The 16423-nt window shown below is 41.2% G+C and overlaps 1 protein-coding gene across 9 annotated transcripts in view; it reads right to left on the bottom strand.

Annotated features, from left to right (window-relative positions):
* Positions 1 to 16423, bottom strand: part of ENTPD1 (ectonucleoside triphosphate diphosphohydrolase 1) — a 206512-nt gene that overhangs the window by 35120 nt on the left and 154969 nt on the right. For all 9 annotated transcript variants that reach the window (XM_074002284.1, XM_045362158.2, XM_045362157.2 and 6 more), the window contains 4 exons: positions 15841 to 16000; positions 14870 to 15109; positions 12644 to 12904; positions 2020 to 2133 (listed from right to left, as the gene is read on the bottom strand). In XM_074002284.1, the coding sequence (XP_073858385.1) occupies positions 2020 to 2133; positions 12644 to 12904; positions 14870 to 15109; positions 15841 to 16000 (775 nt within the window). The remainder of the gene's footprint in view (positions 1 to 2019; positions 2134 to 12643; positions 12905 to 14869; positions 15110 to 15840; positions 16001 to 16423) is intronic.

The raw sequence follows: 16423 nt of genomic DNA, 5'->3' as shown, positions 1-16423 counted from the left end.
CTCCACTCCAGAGACCCAATGACTTCAGGCACCTGAAGTGTCAGCAAGTATGGTTTGCATTTTATTTCCCTTGACAAAGCAGGGAAAGGCAGCATGATAGATATGCATAAAGCACAGAAAGCAAACGTCCACCACTGTCAACACACAGTACATGCTTAAACATTGCTATTATCTCTCTACCAAAGGTGTTTAGAAGGAACATTCCCAAACACAAGCCATACTGGAGTAGCAGTCCTTCCCCACGATTAAGTTAGGAGGGAAAGCGTCACCTCCTAACAATGTACTTGACAAAACTATGTTTTCTATCTGGGTGAATGATGCAGCTTGGGAAAGTGAACCCCGGGTCATAACATCCACCTCAATGCTATAGGCTCTGGGTGAGGACAGGGGTCTAACTCTGCAACCCCTTCCCCAAATGCTTCAGGAATTCTCCCAAATGCGGGCCCTTCTTAGCTTCCTTGCAGGGCCTCTGAACAATTCCCCACATGACTTACCTGAGCAGACCTACAGGTCTAGATATAAGCATTCCCAGCCTAACATAATCTTATGAAGTAAAAAATGAGATGTGGATAAGAGAGGAAACCTGACAAAACTTTTTTTTTTTTTTTTGAGATGGAGTCTCGCTCTGTCGCCCAGGCTCGAGTGCAGTGGCGCAATCTCGGCTCACTGCAAGCTCTGCCTCCCGGGTTCACACCATTCTCCTGCCTCAGCCTCCTGAGTAGCTGGGACTACAGGCACCCGCCACCACGCCCAGCTAATGTTTTTGTATTTTTAGTAGACACGGGGTTTCACCGTGTTAGCCAGGATGAGAACTTTTAATCTAAACCAGAAGTAATTTTTTTTCAAAGAGCAGCCTAAATCTGCTTCCTCAGCAGCCATATGTAGGCCTGGTCTCAAATTGCCTCCACTCCAACATGCTTATCTTCCTCCACAGATTACCACCAGATGCAAAAAACCACCGCTAACCTTTTTGTAAAGTGCTGAGACCTTTGAGCAACTCTTGATGAATGCCCTGACCACATTTCTTTCATGTTCTAGACAAAATACCTGGAGAGAATGGCAAGCTTCCCAGCTCTTGCTCAGCCTCTCTTCCCCCTTGTTAGTGCAGACAAGGATAAGCATCTATTTTTAATTGATAGCATTTCTTAAGAATGAAAACACCATTCACTTTTGCAACTGTCAACTTAAAAAGAGCTGCTGTTCTGAGCTATGTCTTTTATAATCAGAGTGGATTCCATACCTCTCATCCCTTGCTTTTCATCTTGTGGCACTGGATGTTGAATGGCTCAGTGCCTCTGGTAAGAAAAAAATTGTGCTTCAAGTTTATGAATAAGTAGGAGATATCTTGGACCTGGGAAATGGAGAGGATTTTACCACAATCGTGTATGTGGCAGACTCTGCAAATTGCCTGCTTTCTTGCTAACAGAACTCTGATTTGGGGATTGGTGGAGGGGAGTGGGCCACAATGTGCCCAGCTCAAGGAAGTGGCTCATGATAGGTCTAAGCTGAAGCTGGTCACAAAATTCTGCACCTGGTTTTCCCAGTCAATCCTGGCCATTGAGATATAAGGGGAAGACTGCTGAGTCTGGGATAGCTTTTGCTTTCCTATAAAAATGAACAGATGTATCTGGTTCTACCCCTTTTCTGAACTTTCTGAACAAGGCTGTGATGCCTGAAGCCACAGCCACCATCTTGTGTCCATGAAGAAATAGGCACAACAGCAGAGCTGAAGAAGCAATGGCTGAGACAGAGCAGAGCTGCTGACCCCATGCCAACAGCTGCCTACTGCCAGACTTTGTATTAGGTGAGAAAAAAAATAAGATCTTATTTAAGCCACTGAATGTCAAGTTAACAAGGAATGCCAATACATTCATTCCTGAGTCCACCACCTGGTCTTCTCTAACACATTTGCTGGATCTTGGTCAAACCAGCAGGAGTTTCAGAGCAGACTCACATCCTCTGCATCAGCGAGGGCACAGGGCACTCATGCTGTTAGAGTTGCTGTGCCTAGTCACTTACCTCCTCCCAAGGCTGAGAGCAGAACTTTTTCATCATCTCAGTCACCTTTTCCTGAGAGACTTTCTCTGATGTCAAGTTTAAAAAATTCATCACAAAGTAAAAAGCTGAAAATGCCTACAAGAGAAAATTGCAGTTTTAGGCTGTGTTCCACACAGAGGGATGCCAACTTGCTCTCCTAAAGGCCGCATCCCTTGTGCAGGTGCCTGGAAAGCTCTGCTGAGTAAATTAACACACAAAGTGATACTGCAGGCCCAAGAGCTGTTTCCTTCCTGGAAGAGGAGCCCCTCTGCTGCTGACACACATTTCTAAGCCACCTGGCAGTTACTTTTCTCCATAATTGTAATAGGAGAGTCAGGGAGAAAGAAAAATGGGGAAAGAGAATAAGAAAAGAGAGAGGAGTTGCAAAAATCCCATTTAAAAATACTGTGTACTACATATGGATGTTTAATAAATATATAAAACTAGAAAATTCTATACAACACTATTGAGTTATCTCTGAGTAGCAAAATTGGTTTTTTCCCCTTGTGCTTATGTTTTGCCTATTTTCTATAATGAATATGTACTGCTTTCCTTTAAAAATCCATCTTTATTCAACAAATATTCATTACAGGTCTACTATGGGCTAGGTACTATTTTAGACACAACTGAATTTTTAAAAAATCATTATCATCATCAAACATGAGAACTATAAAAAAGTTAAAAGTTAAAATCAGTAAAACAAAAAAAAAATTCTATTAAAATGACCTCTAAATTCTACTACTTAGTGACAACTGCTATTAAATATAGTATATAGGCTTCTAGCATTTTTCTCATTCTATGATACATATGTAACTTTTATTATACTTCATACCACCCTATAACTGCCTTTTTTACTCTTTTAATAGAGCATGAATTTAAAGGGGAGAAAATGATTGAGCAGAGCTTGCTGGATGAGGCAATTCAAACCCCAACTCTAGTGCTTTTCTTCTTTCCTACCCAAAAGGGTGCTGGTTTTTAGGGGAAATCATGTTGGATATTAAAGGAGCACATCATTTGTTCATTCAGCAAACACACTGAGCTCTGTTTACTAGGCACTGTGCTGAGTCATAGTTTACTGGGATTATTTGAGGGGAGCATAGAGTTTTCTCTGTGGCAAACACGGTTAGATTGGGGATTATAATTTGCCTTCTGTAAAATTACTTAACTAGAAGTGAATGTAGAAAGAAAATGTGATTCCCAAAGTGGAATTCGCATAGGCAAAGAAACAGAGTTTTGGTAGGCAAAGAAACAGGAGGTAGCAGAGATCCCACTGGGGGCTCACTGTGACTCGGAGATGAGGAAAAATATCCTCCACCAGCAAAGAAATGTCCTGCTGCAAACAGGCCATATGCCTCAGTTCCAGCTGAAATAAGTTGCATTTTTCAATATTCTTAGACATATATATCTAACAAAATAAGTGTGAACATATTAGTCCTTTTTAATACATTTTCTTTTTTTTTTTTTTTTTTTGGCTTTTTTTCTTCCACTTTCAGTCCCAACAGGAGTTCATACTAACAACTTAATATGAAACCTTCCATTTTTCCCATGCTCCTATAATCATATACAAACACATACATATAAAGGGTTTGTTTTAGAAATGAAATTTTAAACAGATTCTTCATCTTGCTTTTCTTAACAATCCTTTATAGAAATCCTTCCAAGTCAGCTGGGGCCACTCTAATGGCCACGTAAGAGTCTATGGTGTAGATGTATCTTAATTCATTCAGTAACTCCCTACTGGTAATTCTCCTGATTACCAGCAATTTCTCCTATGAGCAATGGTATAAATACCTCTCTATACATTTAGCCTCTGAACTGGTATGCTCATTCCTCTAGGAAGTCGAGCTCCCCAGAAACTGGAGAGCCTCCATATGCCCTGAACTCAGGAATTCCAGCACTTTAATTATCATTGTATGCCAGGTGCAGAAAAAGATCTTGGTACGGTCCTATTTCAGCTCTCTTAACCCAAGCCACTATCATCTCGTGTGGACACTGCAATGGCCTCTTAATTAGTCTCCATGTTAGCTTTCTGGTTCTAGTCCAACCCATCCTGCAAACAGCAGTCACAGGAATCTTTTAAAAACAAATCTGATCATATCACTCCCCTGCTTAAAACTTTTGGTGGCTCCTAATTATACTTAGAAAAAAATCAAATCCTACAAGCTCTCTGAAAACCAGGCATATTCTGGCCCTGCCCCCATGCCCACCATACCCAGCCACCCTGGCTTTCAATCCCTGCCAAGCCTTTCCTCCCCTAAAGCCTGTACACTTGCTATTCCCTCTGCTGGAATTCCATGGACTTCCACATCCCCTCCTCAGAGGGGCTTCTAGGACCCTCTGTTATGTCCTTTCACAGGACTGTCTCTTTTTCCCAGCAGTTCCTTTTGATTTGCAGCCGTCTGATTTTGATCAGCAGCAGTCTGATTTGCCTTTGCTTGTGTTTCTGGTCTCATCTCTGCCTGCCTTCGAGAATGCCAGCTCTGTGATGGCAGGCACGGAATCTCCCTCGTTCTTGGTTGAATCTGCCCTCACTAACATGGCACTTGGCATATGTGAGTGCTCTATAAATAAGCGGCAGAAAACTGCTCTCTCTCTCTAGTTCCTAAGGCACAACAATCTCTGTTAACTGACAGACTGTGTATGTTTGGATTCGCATAGCTAATACCTGGAAAAGTTCTTCCTGTTTACTACAACTATTTCTCATTTTTCCTCTAGTGAACTGATGGTGGAGCGAGAGGGAGAGGAGACCTTTTAGTTTTTACTTTAATCTTTTTGTACAGTTTGATTTTTTTATAATGAGCATGTAATAGAGCAATAATAAATACTTCCTTAAATTGTTACCTTTCAAAAGACTTTCTGAAATCAGTCCTAGAGCTTATTCTATTAGCAAAAGTCTCAATGAGTTAAGCATCTAGAAATTCTCTTGCTTTTGCTAAGTGGTGACATTTGCTTTATAAAATAAGTACAAATTATAAAAAACAGATGAACAAACAAAAAATTTCTATGAGGTAGATTTAGCAACATATTGAGCCTTCAGTAGGATACACAGCGATCAAGTCAGCAGGGCCTCCTGGTCCATGCCACCTCCAACTCCCCAAGGCACTACATGCCATAGGCTCTTGAAAAATTTCCCATGACCTTCAGAAGCCTCCCTCTGGCATCTCAGAATCTTGCTCTTATTTATTTCTCAACATTTGAAGTTTCCCTATTCATTTATTTTCCTTCAAAATAGAAATATCTTTAAAATGCTGGCTTATTCAAAAGAAACACGTTTATTATATAGAGTTTAAATACAAGTTAAAAATGGAAGTCTCGGCTGGGCGCGGTGGCTCACGCCTGTAATCCCAGCACTTTGGGAGGCCAAGATGGGCGGATCATGAGGTCAGGAGATCAAGACCATCCTGGTTAACACGGTGAAACCCTGTCTCTACTAAAAATACAAAAAAATTAGCCGGGCGTGGTGGTGGGCGCCTGTAGTCCCAGATACTTGGGAGGCTGAAGAGGAGAATGATGTGAACCCAGGAGGTGGAGCTTGCAGTGAGCCGAGATCACACCACTGCACTCCAGCCTGGGTGACACAGTGAGACTCTGTCTCAAACAAACAAACAAAAAAGGAAGTCTGTCCTTAATCTAACCATCCTCTAGAGATGTACACTTTTTAACGATTTACTGTTTAATATCTACAGCAAATTGATATGTAATATAAAATAGTGAATATATATTTATATAATTATATATGTGTATATGTACATATATAACCTAAATATGATGATACTAGACATAATTTTTTATAATACCACTTTGTTTTACTTAATACATCATGTTTCCTTGCTGCAAATGCCATGATTTCATTTCTTTTTATGGCTGAGTAGTATTCCATAGTGTGTGTGTGTATATATATGTATACATATATGTGTGTGTGTATATATATATACACCACATTTTCTTTGTCCACTCATTGATTGATGGGCATTTGGACTGGTTCCATATTTTTGCAATTGCAAATCGTGTTGCTATGAACATGTGTGCGCAAGTGTCTTTTTCATACAATGACTTCTTTTCCTCTGGGTAGATATCCAGTAGTGGGATTGCTGGATCAAATGGTAGTTCTACTTTTGGTTTCTTAAGGAGCCTCTACACTGTTTTCCATAGTGGTTGTACTGGTTTACATTCCCACCAGCAGTGTAAAAGTGTTCCCTTTACACCACATCCATAGCAACATCTATTATTTTTTAATTTTTAAATTATGGCCATTCTTGCAGCAGAGTAAGGTAGTGTCTCACTGTGATTTTAATTTGCATTTCCCTGATAATTAGTGAGATTGAGCATTTTTTCATGTTTGTTGGCCATTTGTATATCTTCTTTTAAGAATGGTCTAGATCATCAGAGTGAACAGGCAACCTACAGAATGGGAGAAAAATTTTGCAAGCTATCCATCTGACAAAGGTCTAATATCCAGAATCTATAAGGAACTTAAACAAATTTACAAGAAAAAAAAAACAACCCCATCAAAAGGTGGGCAAAGGATATGAACAGACATTTCTCAAAAGAAAACATTTATACAGCTAACAAACATATGAAAAAAAGCTCATCATCACTGGTCATTAGAGAAATGCAAATGAAAACCACAATGAGATACCATCTCCCACCAGTTAGAATGGCAATTATTAAAAAGTCAGGAAACAGATGCCGACGAGGCTGTGGAGAAATAGGAAGGCTTTTACACTGTTGGTGGGAGTGTAAACTAGTTCAACCATTGTGGAAGACAATGTGGCAATTTCTCAAGGATTTAGAACCAAAATACCATTTGACCCAGCAATCCTGTTACTGGGTATACATCCAAAGGATTATAAATCATTCTACTATGAAGACATATGCATAAGTATGTTATTGCAGCACTATTTACAATAGCAAAGACTTAGAATCAATCCAAATGCCCATCAATGATAGACTGGATAAAGAAAATGTGGCACATATACATCATGGAATACTATGCAGCCATAAAAAAAGAATGAGTTCATGTCCTTTGCAGGGACATGGATGAAGCTGGAAGCCATCATTCTCAGCAAACTAACACAGAACAGAAAACCAAATACTGCATGTTCTCACTCATAAGTAGGAGTTGAACAATGAGAACACATGGACACAAGGAGGGGAACATCACACACTGGGGCCTGTCAGGGGGTTAGGGGCTAGGGGAAGGAGAGCATTAGAACAAATTCCTAATGCATGTGGAGTGTAAAACCTAGATGATGGGTTGATGGGTGCAGCAAACCACCATGACACATGTATACCTATGTAACAAACCTGCATGTTCTGCACATGTACCCCAGAACTTAAAATAAAAAGTGAAAATTTAAAAAAGCACAGTTTAGAATGCTTCCATTTTTAATCCCGAGAATTATACTGAGGAACAAAAACTATCTTCTTTTAATACCCCAGGAAGATACATTGCTCAAAATCAGATGGTTCAAGGTCACGTCACCAAGTTCCTGTGACCAAGGTAGATGACTTTTTAAAAAAGTCTTTAGGAATCATCCTGATCCTGTTTTTAGGGTAAGGTTTTAGGGATTCAATCCCATAGGTGTTCTTTTGCCAGAATGGACCCAAAGCCAACTCTTGAGGGAAATACTGACTCAGCTCTAGGAATTCCTGAGTTTGCCTTTAGATGTCAATGAGATGCTGCACCACTGAAGTCAAAATCTGTGGTGAGCTCCTTAATGTCCATACTAGAAGTCACCCTTACTTGATAATCCTTACTTGATTGGTATCTATAACCCAGGGGTACGTATTAGGTTCGTGCAAAAGGAATCATGGTTTTTGCATTGTTGGAATTTGCCCTTTGATGCTGGAGTACATTCTTAAATAAATGTGGTTATGTTATACATCATTTTAATGGGCATCTCTTTCTTTATGCCTTTTTGCTGATGAGTTATTATTTCCTTTCATTTTATGTTTATTTTAGATTATGGAAATAATGTTAGGCAAAAAGCAAATCTGAGCGATTTTCTTATTCGAGTTCAAAGTGAGTTGTAAAGTAGCAGAGACAACTCACAACATCAACAATGCATTTGGCCCAGGAACTGCTAACAAATGTACAGTGCAGTGGTGGTTCAAGAAGTTTTGCAAAGAAGACAAGAGCCTTGAAGATGAGGCACATAGAGGTCAGCCATCGGAAGTTGACAATGACCAACTGGGAGCAATCATCGAAGCTGATCCTCTTACAACTACATGAGAAGTTTCTGAAGAACTCAACATTGACCATTCTACAATTGTTCAGCATTTGAAGCAAATTGGAAAGGTGAAAAAGCTTGATGAATGGGTGCCTCATGAGCTGACCAAAATTGTTTTAAAATCGTCATTTTGAAGTGTCATCTCTTATTCTGCGCAACAACAAACCATTTCTCAATCAGATTGTGACATACAATGAAAAGTGTATTTTATACGACAACTGGTGACAACCAGCTCAGTGGTTGGACAGAGAAGATGCTCCAAAGTACATCCCAAAGCCAAACTTGTACCAAAAAAAGGGTCATGGTCACTGTTTGCTGCCAGTGTGATCCACTACAGCTTTCTGAATCCCGGCAAAACCATTACATCTGAGAAGTATGCTCAGCAAATCAATGACATGCAACAAAAACTGCAACACACCTGCAGCCAGCAGCGGTCAACAGAAAGAGCGCAATTCTTTTCCACAACAATGCCCTACCACACATCGCACAACCAATGCCTCAAAAGTTGAACAGATTGAGCTATGAAGTTTTGCCTCATCTGCCACATTCACCTGATCGCTGTCCAATGGACTACCACTTCTTCAAGCATCTCGACAACTTTTTGCAAGGAAAACACTTCCGCAACCAGCAGGATGTGCAGAAAATGCTTTCCAAGAGTTCATCAAATACTGAAGCACAGATTTTTATGCTACAGGAATAAATAAACTTATTTCTCGTTGGCAAAAATGTGTTGATTGTAATGGTTCCCATTACGATTAATAAAGATGTGTTACAGCCTAGTTATAATGATTTAAAATTCACGGTCTGAAACCACAATTACTTTTGCACCAACATAAATATAAATATACACACACATTTATGTATGCATATGTAGACAAATATGTTTTTAATGTTCTTTAATTCCAGTTTCCTATTGAACTTGTTTATTCTCTTTCTTATTTATATAAACAGCACAATGTGGTCTTTAAACATAATTTCTAAATTACCTCATAAGTAATTCCCTACAGGCATTCCCTCTTTCTTGTTAGTGTTTCTAATTTGTCCACAACATTGGATTCTGTTTAGCAACCAAGGCTACAGGGTAGCCAGACTGACTAAAGCATTGAGAATTTTTAATACTATATTTACCGACTAAGACTCAGATCATCAGTGCTGAATGCAACTGTGGCAAAAATTCTCTCCCCAACAAATTCTCTGTGGCTTGAGAACACCCAGGCTAACTAGTTCTGGAAATAATGGGAATGAAACTGGATATCTGTGTTGCACATAGTTACTCTTCAAGAGGCAGGACTCAATAATAAGAACTCCCTGCAGGAAGGACAGCATAGAATGAAGACTGCTAGGATAAAGACCTAACCTTTTTAAGGGTGGTGCTGGGGTATGCCAGCTTTTTGCTATTTAAAGTGGTGTGCTGGAGCTGACTCTTTCTCATGCACCCACAAGAGCTGATTCTTAAAATTTCCAGATTTTTGTGAGCCAGTTGATATGCTGATAGCTTGAAATAGGCTGTGGTAGAACTGCTTACACCATGGAAACTGGTAAGTGCTACAAATCAGCTCCCCATTCCCCGAGAGTTGGTTGTTAGACATTTCCCAGACCATCACTGCTTGTCTGGCTCACAACTATAAATGAGGTAGATATTTCTGTCCCCGTTTTACAGATGAGGAAACAGACAAAAAGACTTTAAGTTTTAGGGGTATATTACAGAAGACATAAAACAAAACAAAACAAAAAACACCAAAAATCTGAAGCAGAAGGAAACTGCCAATGCAGAAATAGGGACAGGACAGTCCTGACCCTGAGGGCTGTATCCAGAGGAGAAAGATCCTACTTAGAGGTAGGCAATGAGATAGTCTCAGGAACTGCCAAACTGAGGTTCAGAAGGCTGGGAGAACAATCTCAATGAGGAACTAAGGGATCAAACAGAAAAGCCTCCAGGGGGAGTTCAAGACTCCTCCACCCTTTTCCAGCCCCTACCTCTCCCTGCTGTGGTTGGATGAATCACATTCAAAGGCAAGAAATTCCAGTCCCCTGAGGAGGAAAGGTTTGCTCAAGCTCGAAGGCAGGAATTGGGCCATGTTTCCCAGGAAGTGAAACTTTCTGAGAAGTTACAAACTCAAGACACAAGGGTATGTTCACTGACTTTAGATTTACATCCTTGCAGTGACTGGAATGAAAAAGTCCCTTGGCCAAGGTGACACCCTCCTTCCTCTTCAAGGAGTTCAATCTAAGGCAAGGGCCCTGGCCCCAAAACAGTCCTAGGTGAGCAGCCAGTGCCAGCTCAGCCACAGGGCATTCAAGTGAGGTTCAGTTTCTTCTGAATTTGGGTTTGCAGCCAACTAATAACCAAATATTACTCTGCCAGTCATTGTCTTGCCATGTATTTCCCTCAGGAACCTTGAGGGGAGGGGAGGCTGTGGTTTGGACCATGGTTAAGGTAAGCCTGGATCTATGGCATTACCTATTGTTTTCTCAGAGACCAAGAAAATGAAGAACTCATACAGTTCATAAGAAGCCAGAAGCAGAATCAGATCTGATTAGGACAGTGCCTATGTTCTCTTCATAGAGCTTTGTCTTGGGCCAGACCAGGTGACCTTGGGAGAAACTCTCTTGCTGGGGTCCTGGAGGGGAGGAGCTGAACCTCCCTTCTCACATGCTGATCTGTTTTCTTAAAAGGGAGAAAGCATGAAAGCAGGCAAAAGCCTTGTTTCTCTGAATATCTTGAATGAATAAATGAGATAATATACATAGAGTGCTTAGTCAATAATTGGCATTTGACAGATGGTAGCTAATTTTTCAATATGCTACTAAACTATGATTATAATAATGCTTAGCCTCTGGGACCAAAATATGAAATTTGAAGACTGAGTCGATTAAGAGGCATCTCTTCTGCCCCTGCTCAAATATTTTATCTTATTCTGGCGTTATTAAGAAAATAAGGAATTTGGAGCTAGGATTCAAATAATCCCCCAACTCTTCAAAACATAATGACAATGATGTTATCTTCAATGTTTCTTTGGGATTTCCTGAGTTTCTACTTCCTAAATGTCTTTATAGAGGAAAACCCTCAGCCGTGTCATCTAACTGCTGCTCCTCCTCCTGACATTTGAGAAGCCACCTATGGCAGACTGTTTAACAGGTGCATACCCCATAGCTAGCCCCCTTCTTCCTCGCTTATGAAGTCCTGATTTTACCCAAGTAGAGGAAAGCAATATGCTCAAAAAAGACTCTTCAAGTGATAAACAATAATTTGTCTAAACTAACCATATTGATCCATTTCTCTTTAGCACAGATTGGTTTAGAGTATATATTTCACCAAGTTCTGGCCAGCAGGATCTGAAAAGATGTCAGTCGGCACTTCTGCAAAATGTGTGTGCAAGAGATGTGTGCAAGGAAAACCTTAAACGTCTCTCCTGCTTTTGCTTTGCATGTGAAAGAAAATATGATGCTTGGATGTCTGATTCCAAAATGGTGGCATGGAAGCAAGCTGGCTTCATGCTCCCCAACCACAGAAAACCAGAAACAAATGTACAGCACTGAGATGATCACCAGCAATATCCCAGAAATCAAATATGAAGATGAGACAGTTCCCAGAGCCACAAAGAAGTGAAAAAACTCCAAGCAGATGGGAAGAGAATCAAACTTTCACAGGCATGTCACCTCTCCTCCCATTCTGCCTGGCACCAAGCTTGTGAAAAATTTCCCCCAAACTCACAATTTCTACACTGGAAAAAGTGAGATCAAGGTGGACAATCAGCTTCCCCACCATCCTGGGTTCCCTAGCAGGAAACCTGTCCTTGTCTTAACCCGCAGTAAGCATCGTGACATCCTGAAGAGAGAAACATCCCTGGGGACAGGCAGAGACAAGGGAGAGAAAGATTTAGCATCCCCAGCCCTGGGAACTCTGCTATGTCACTTGGCCAAAGGAGATGGCAAATCAGAGTGGCTGTTCTGTGGCTGTAGGAGGTCTGTCCCACAAGGTCTCCTGGGCACAACCCCCTAGTCAGTTTTCCCACACTGCTGGGGCTAACCTCTTTGGGACCTCCCCCATTCTGGAAAGGCAGTACTCCTATTGTTGACTAGAATGGAGATGAACCTGGGCTTAAGGTGCTGCCTAGAGCCAAAAAGGAAGCAGTGACCTAGTGATATGGTGCTTGGAGCAGTAACATACCTTAATACAAAAAGATCACAAAGATAGTGGAAAAAGCTGATCCCAAGTTCTGACATAGTTGAGCTGAAGAACCAACCCCTAATCATCTACTTCAAGACATTATGTAAGAAAAAAATACATCCTATTATTTAAATCCTTTGTAGGCACATATTCTATAACTTGTAAACAAGACATCCTATACCTCATCATTTCACAAACTTACCCCAAAATCCCCCTGGAGTGGTGGCAAGAAAATCCCATTGAAGGCACACTGGGAGTAAGGGCAGTAACTGGTGTTGAAGAGCTCCAGGACGCTTTGATGGCATTGTTGATAGTTTCCAATACCCTGGATTTCAAACTGCTGGAATGGAAGAGTCATCTCAAATCTCTTGGTGCAGGGGGTCTTGTAAAGGTCACTTACGTTCACTACCTTCTTATATCCGGGATGAAAGCATGGGTCCCTGAGAATTTCGTTACTTGCAACCTGAATGGAAAAATCACTTGAAAGCATCATGTGTGAACGCTTTGGATACAAAAGGCACAGTCTGACTTAATCAATATGTAGGCACTGTACAACATCCCACCACTTGTTATTGGCATCAACATGGCCTGCCCTGCCTTTTTCACCCTTAGGAATAAATGTGACAAATGGATTTGTGTAACAGGCGCCAGAAGTGGTATCAGATATAAATGTATTTGACTATTCAAAGAATGCTGATATAGTTAAAACTGGGCCCAGAAATGCCATTAGTTTGAAATGTCCCTGAGTGCTTAGTCCTAATCATCTAGGTCAGGAGCAGATTCATAAGGAAACTCTCAAGGTTGTCAAAAATTTGGGCCTGGGGGTAGTTCTCCAGGAGTCTACATAATGACAGGGATGTCATTATGGACCAACCCTCCCTCCAAGGAGAGAATCAGAAACTCCCAGATACTTTTACATCATTTAAGCCAATAGTATGAAAATTTTTTTAATTAGTTTTTAAAAATTCTTTATTTTTTAAATTCTTTTCTTCAAGCATTCTCCTATCCAAGAAAAAAAAAAAATATATATATATATATATATGTATTTTTGAGACGGAGTCTTGCTCTGTCACCCAGGCTGGAGTGCAATGTCACAATCTCAGCTCACTGCAACCTCAGCCTCCCAGGTTTAAGCAATTCTCCTGCCTCAGCCTCCTTACTAGCTGGGATTACAGGTGTTTGCCACCACACCCAGCTAATTTTTTGTATTTTTAGTAGAGACGGGGTGTTGCCATGTTGGTCAGGCTGGTCTCAAATTCCGGACCTCAAGTGATCCACCTGCCTCGGCCTCCCAAAGTGCTGGGATTACAGGCGTGAGCCACCACGCCTGGCCCAATAAAAATAATTTCTAATCCACAACCTACTAGAGAAGAAAGGAGGCTGCTGTGGATAAGAAGCTTAATGGAGCTTTGAGGCTCAGTGAATGTCTCTCAGCGCCCCCTACTCCCAGGACCATCTTATTGATAGTGGTTTTGAAAACAAGAGAGAATGCTTTGGAGGAGAGCAGAGAACTGGTTATCCTTTCAGTGGAGACAGGGAACAGCTGGATGTGACATCCTGGCTTTGTGTTTACTTGTCAGGGTGTGCCTGGTACTCACATGATGCTGAGTATGTTTAACTTTTGTTTTCTTTTTTTTCTTTTTTGTTTGAGACAGAGTCTCACTCTGTGGCCCAGGCTGCAGTGCAGTGGCACAATCTTGGCTCACTGCAACCTCCGCCTCCCAGTTCAAGTGATTCTCCTGACTCAGCCTCCCAAGTAGCTGGGATTATAGGCATGTGCCACCATGCCCGGCTAATTTTTTTTTTTTTTTTTTGTATTTTTAGTAGAGATGGGGTTTCACCATGTTGGACAGGCTGGTCTCCAATTCCTGACCTCAAGTGATCCACCCGCCTCGGCCTCCCAAAGTGTGTTTAACTTTTCTTGTCTTCAAAATGCAGAAAGCATCTGGGGACAAGATGACAAGATTTGAAGTGCCAATTGATACATTTTGTGCTTTTCCTGAAGTGTTTTTTGTTTCCTTCTCCTCTCCAGGTCATTTCTAACAACTCTGTTTTATCGTAGTTTGTAGGATAAAGAGCTTTAAAAAGTGGTCTAAAAGAGATTATAAATTGCAACTCCCCCTCCAACACACAATATTCTACCACATAATTTTCATTATCAACCCCATGAGGGTGAGAAATTATTTCCTGAGAGAAGATCTCAGTTATGTCCATGGAGATAACGCAGTAAACAAACATGGGAGGTGATGTCTGGTTGAAACAATTTATAGGGGTCGACCAGATGTAGTTCAATATCCTGCCTAAAAAGGTTTGGAAAGTACAATAACCAAGTTCAGACAAACTACTGAATTTGAAAGAGAAAACAACAGGATGTGGGGGCTGGAGGCACAGATGTGAGGAGGGCAGGTCTGGATTGAGTTATACTTGCCTGAATGTCCTTGGCCAGTTTCTGCCAGAGTGCCTGATCCTTCCCATAGCACAAGAAGCTATGTGTGTAGACATTGTAGTCCTTGCCATAGAGGCGAAATTGCAGAGCATTATCTGGGGACTCAGTAGTCTGGTTTTGGGGTACAAAAGTGATTTGTGTAGAGGCTCCCCCAAGGTCCAAAGCTCCAAAGGTTTCCTGATTATTGGTTTCATACGGGACTATGCTGAACCACCTCGTTTTCTGAAAGACAGTACAGTTACCAGTGCTAGAAGTCTCTGGACACTCTGCTTTTCATACTATCTACTGGAGTCAGGGATTTCCTAAGGCAAAGAAACAGGTGCATAAAGATGAGGCAAAGCTCACTAGAGGCTCCTGATCTACAACAGATTATCAGCAAGAAAAGAGGGGCTTCAAAGACATAGCTCAGACTGCCAGACATAGAAGCAGTGTAACTAGTGTTTACAAACAAGAGGTCTGAGGCCAGACACATTCAAGTTCAAATTCTCGCTCAGTCACTTAGTTGTACAGCCATGGGCAGAATAATTACCCTCTCTAGACATCGATATGGGCCTCTAAAATGGGGATGATATAGTACCTCATACTGTTCTAAGGATGAAATCAGAGAAAACATGAAAAGTGCTGAGCACAGCACGAGACACATTGCAGAAGGCAAATGTTAGCTATTCTAATTTTTAATGATACATTTTTAATTTCCTTTATGCCTCCCTAAGGCAAACACATGTCTTCCTTATTCTCCCAATAGAAGGTCTTGTAAGAGAATTACACCTCTAGTGACCCTTACAAATGTGACAGTAAATTCATTCATCCATCCATCCATGCATCCATCCATCCATGCATCCATCCATCCAGCATTCATTCATTCATTCTGGCTAGTGACCCAAGTACTGCCTGAGATAGCAATGGCATTGGCCTCCAGAGAGCCACCTCCATGGATGCTGTGAGATATTCACCTGACTGAATTTGCCCAGCAGATAGTTGATAGTAATCCAGCCATAGGCACCTTCCTCTTGGCCGGTAATGATCCTGGCACCCTGGAAGTCAAAGGGGTAGTTGCTGAGGCTCCTCTCCACCACATCCAGAACCCTGTCTGCCAACTCTTCACTTTCCATCCTGTACAAAGGAAGAGCTGAGGTTATCATTTTTGCTTTAATAATTACATTACCCATTTCAGCTATAGCATCCACACACTGCTACTAAGAAGTGAATCATAATACACTGGAATAAATGGAGAGATGGGGATCTTCGCATATGTCTGTCCAAGGAACCCTTCTTTTGGATGAGGCAGAATTAATCTTTTGTTTATCTCTCTCCAAATCCACATCCTTCCAATCCTTTCGTAGGTTGGTTTTCCTTAAAAATACCATTTCTGTTCTGAAGTTCCCTGGCTCAAAAAGTTATTAAAGGCTCTTACAATTACCGTAGTGGTGATAGCTGGGTATGGTTTGATGACCATACCTGAAGCTGCTGTGTGCTGTATTAGCTACTGTGGGTGGCTCCTAGCTGGTTACATGGCCAGACTCTGCTCCAGGTTTT

Source organism: Macaca fascicularis, chromosome 9 (genome assembly GCF_037993035.2).
Source record: "Macaca fascicularis isolate 582-1 chromosome 9, T2T-MFA8v1.1".
NCBI classification, from domain to species: domain Eukaryota; kingdom Metazoa; phylum Chordata; class Mammalia; order Primates; family Cercopithecidae; genus Macaca; species Macaca fascicularis.
This window is presented reverse-complemented; position numbering and strand designations above follow the sequence as displayed.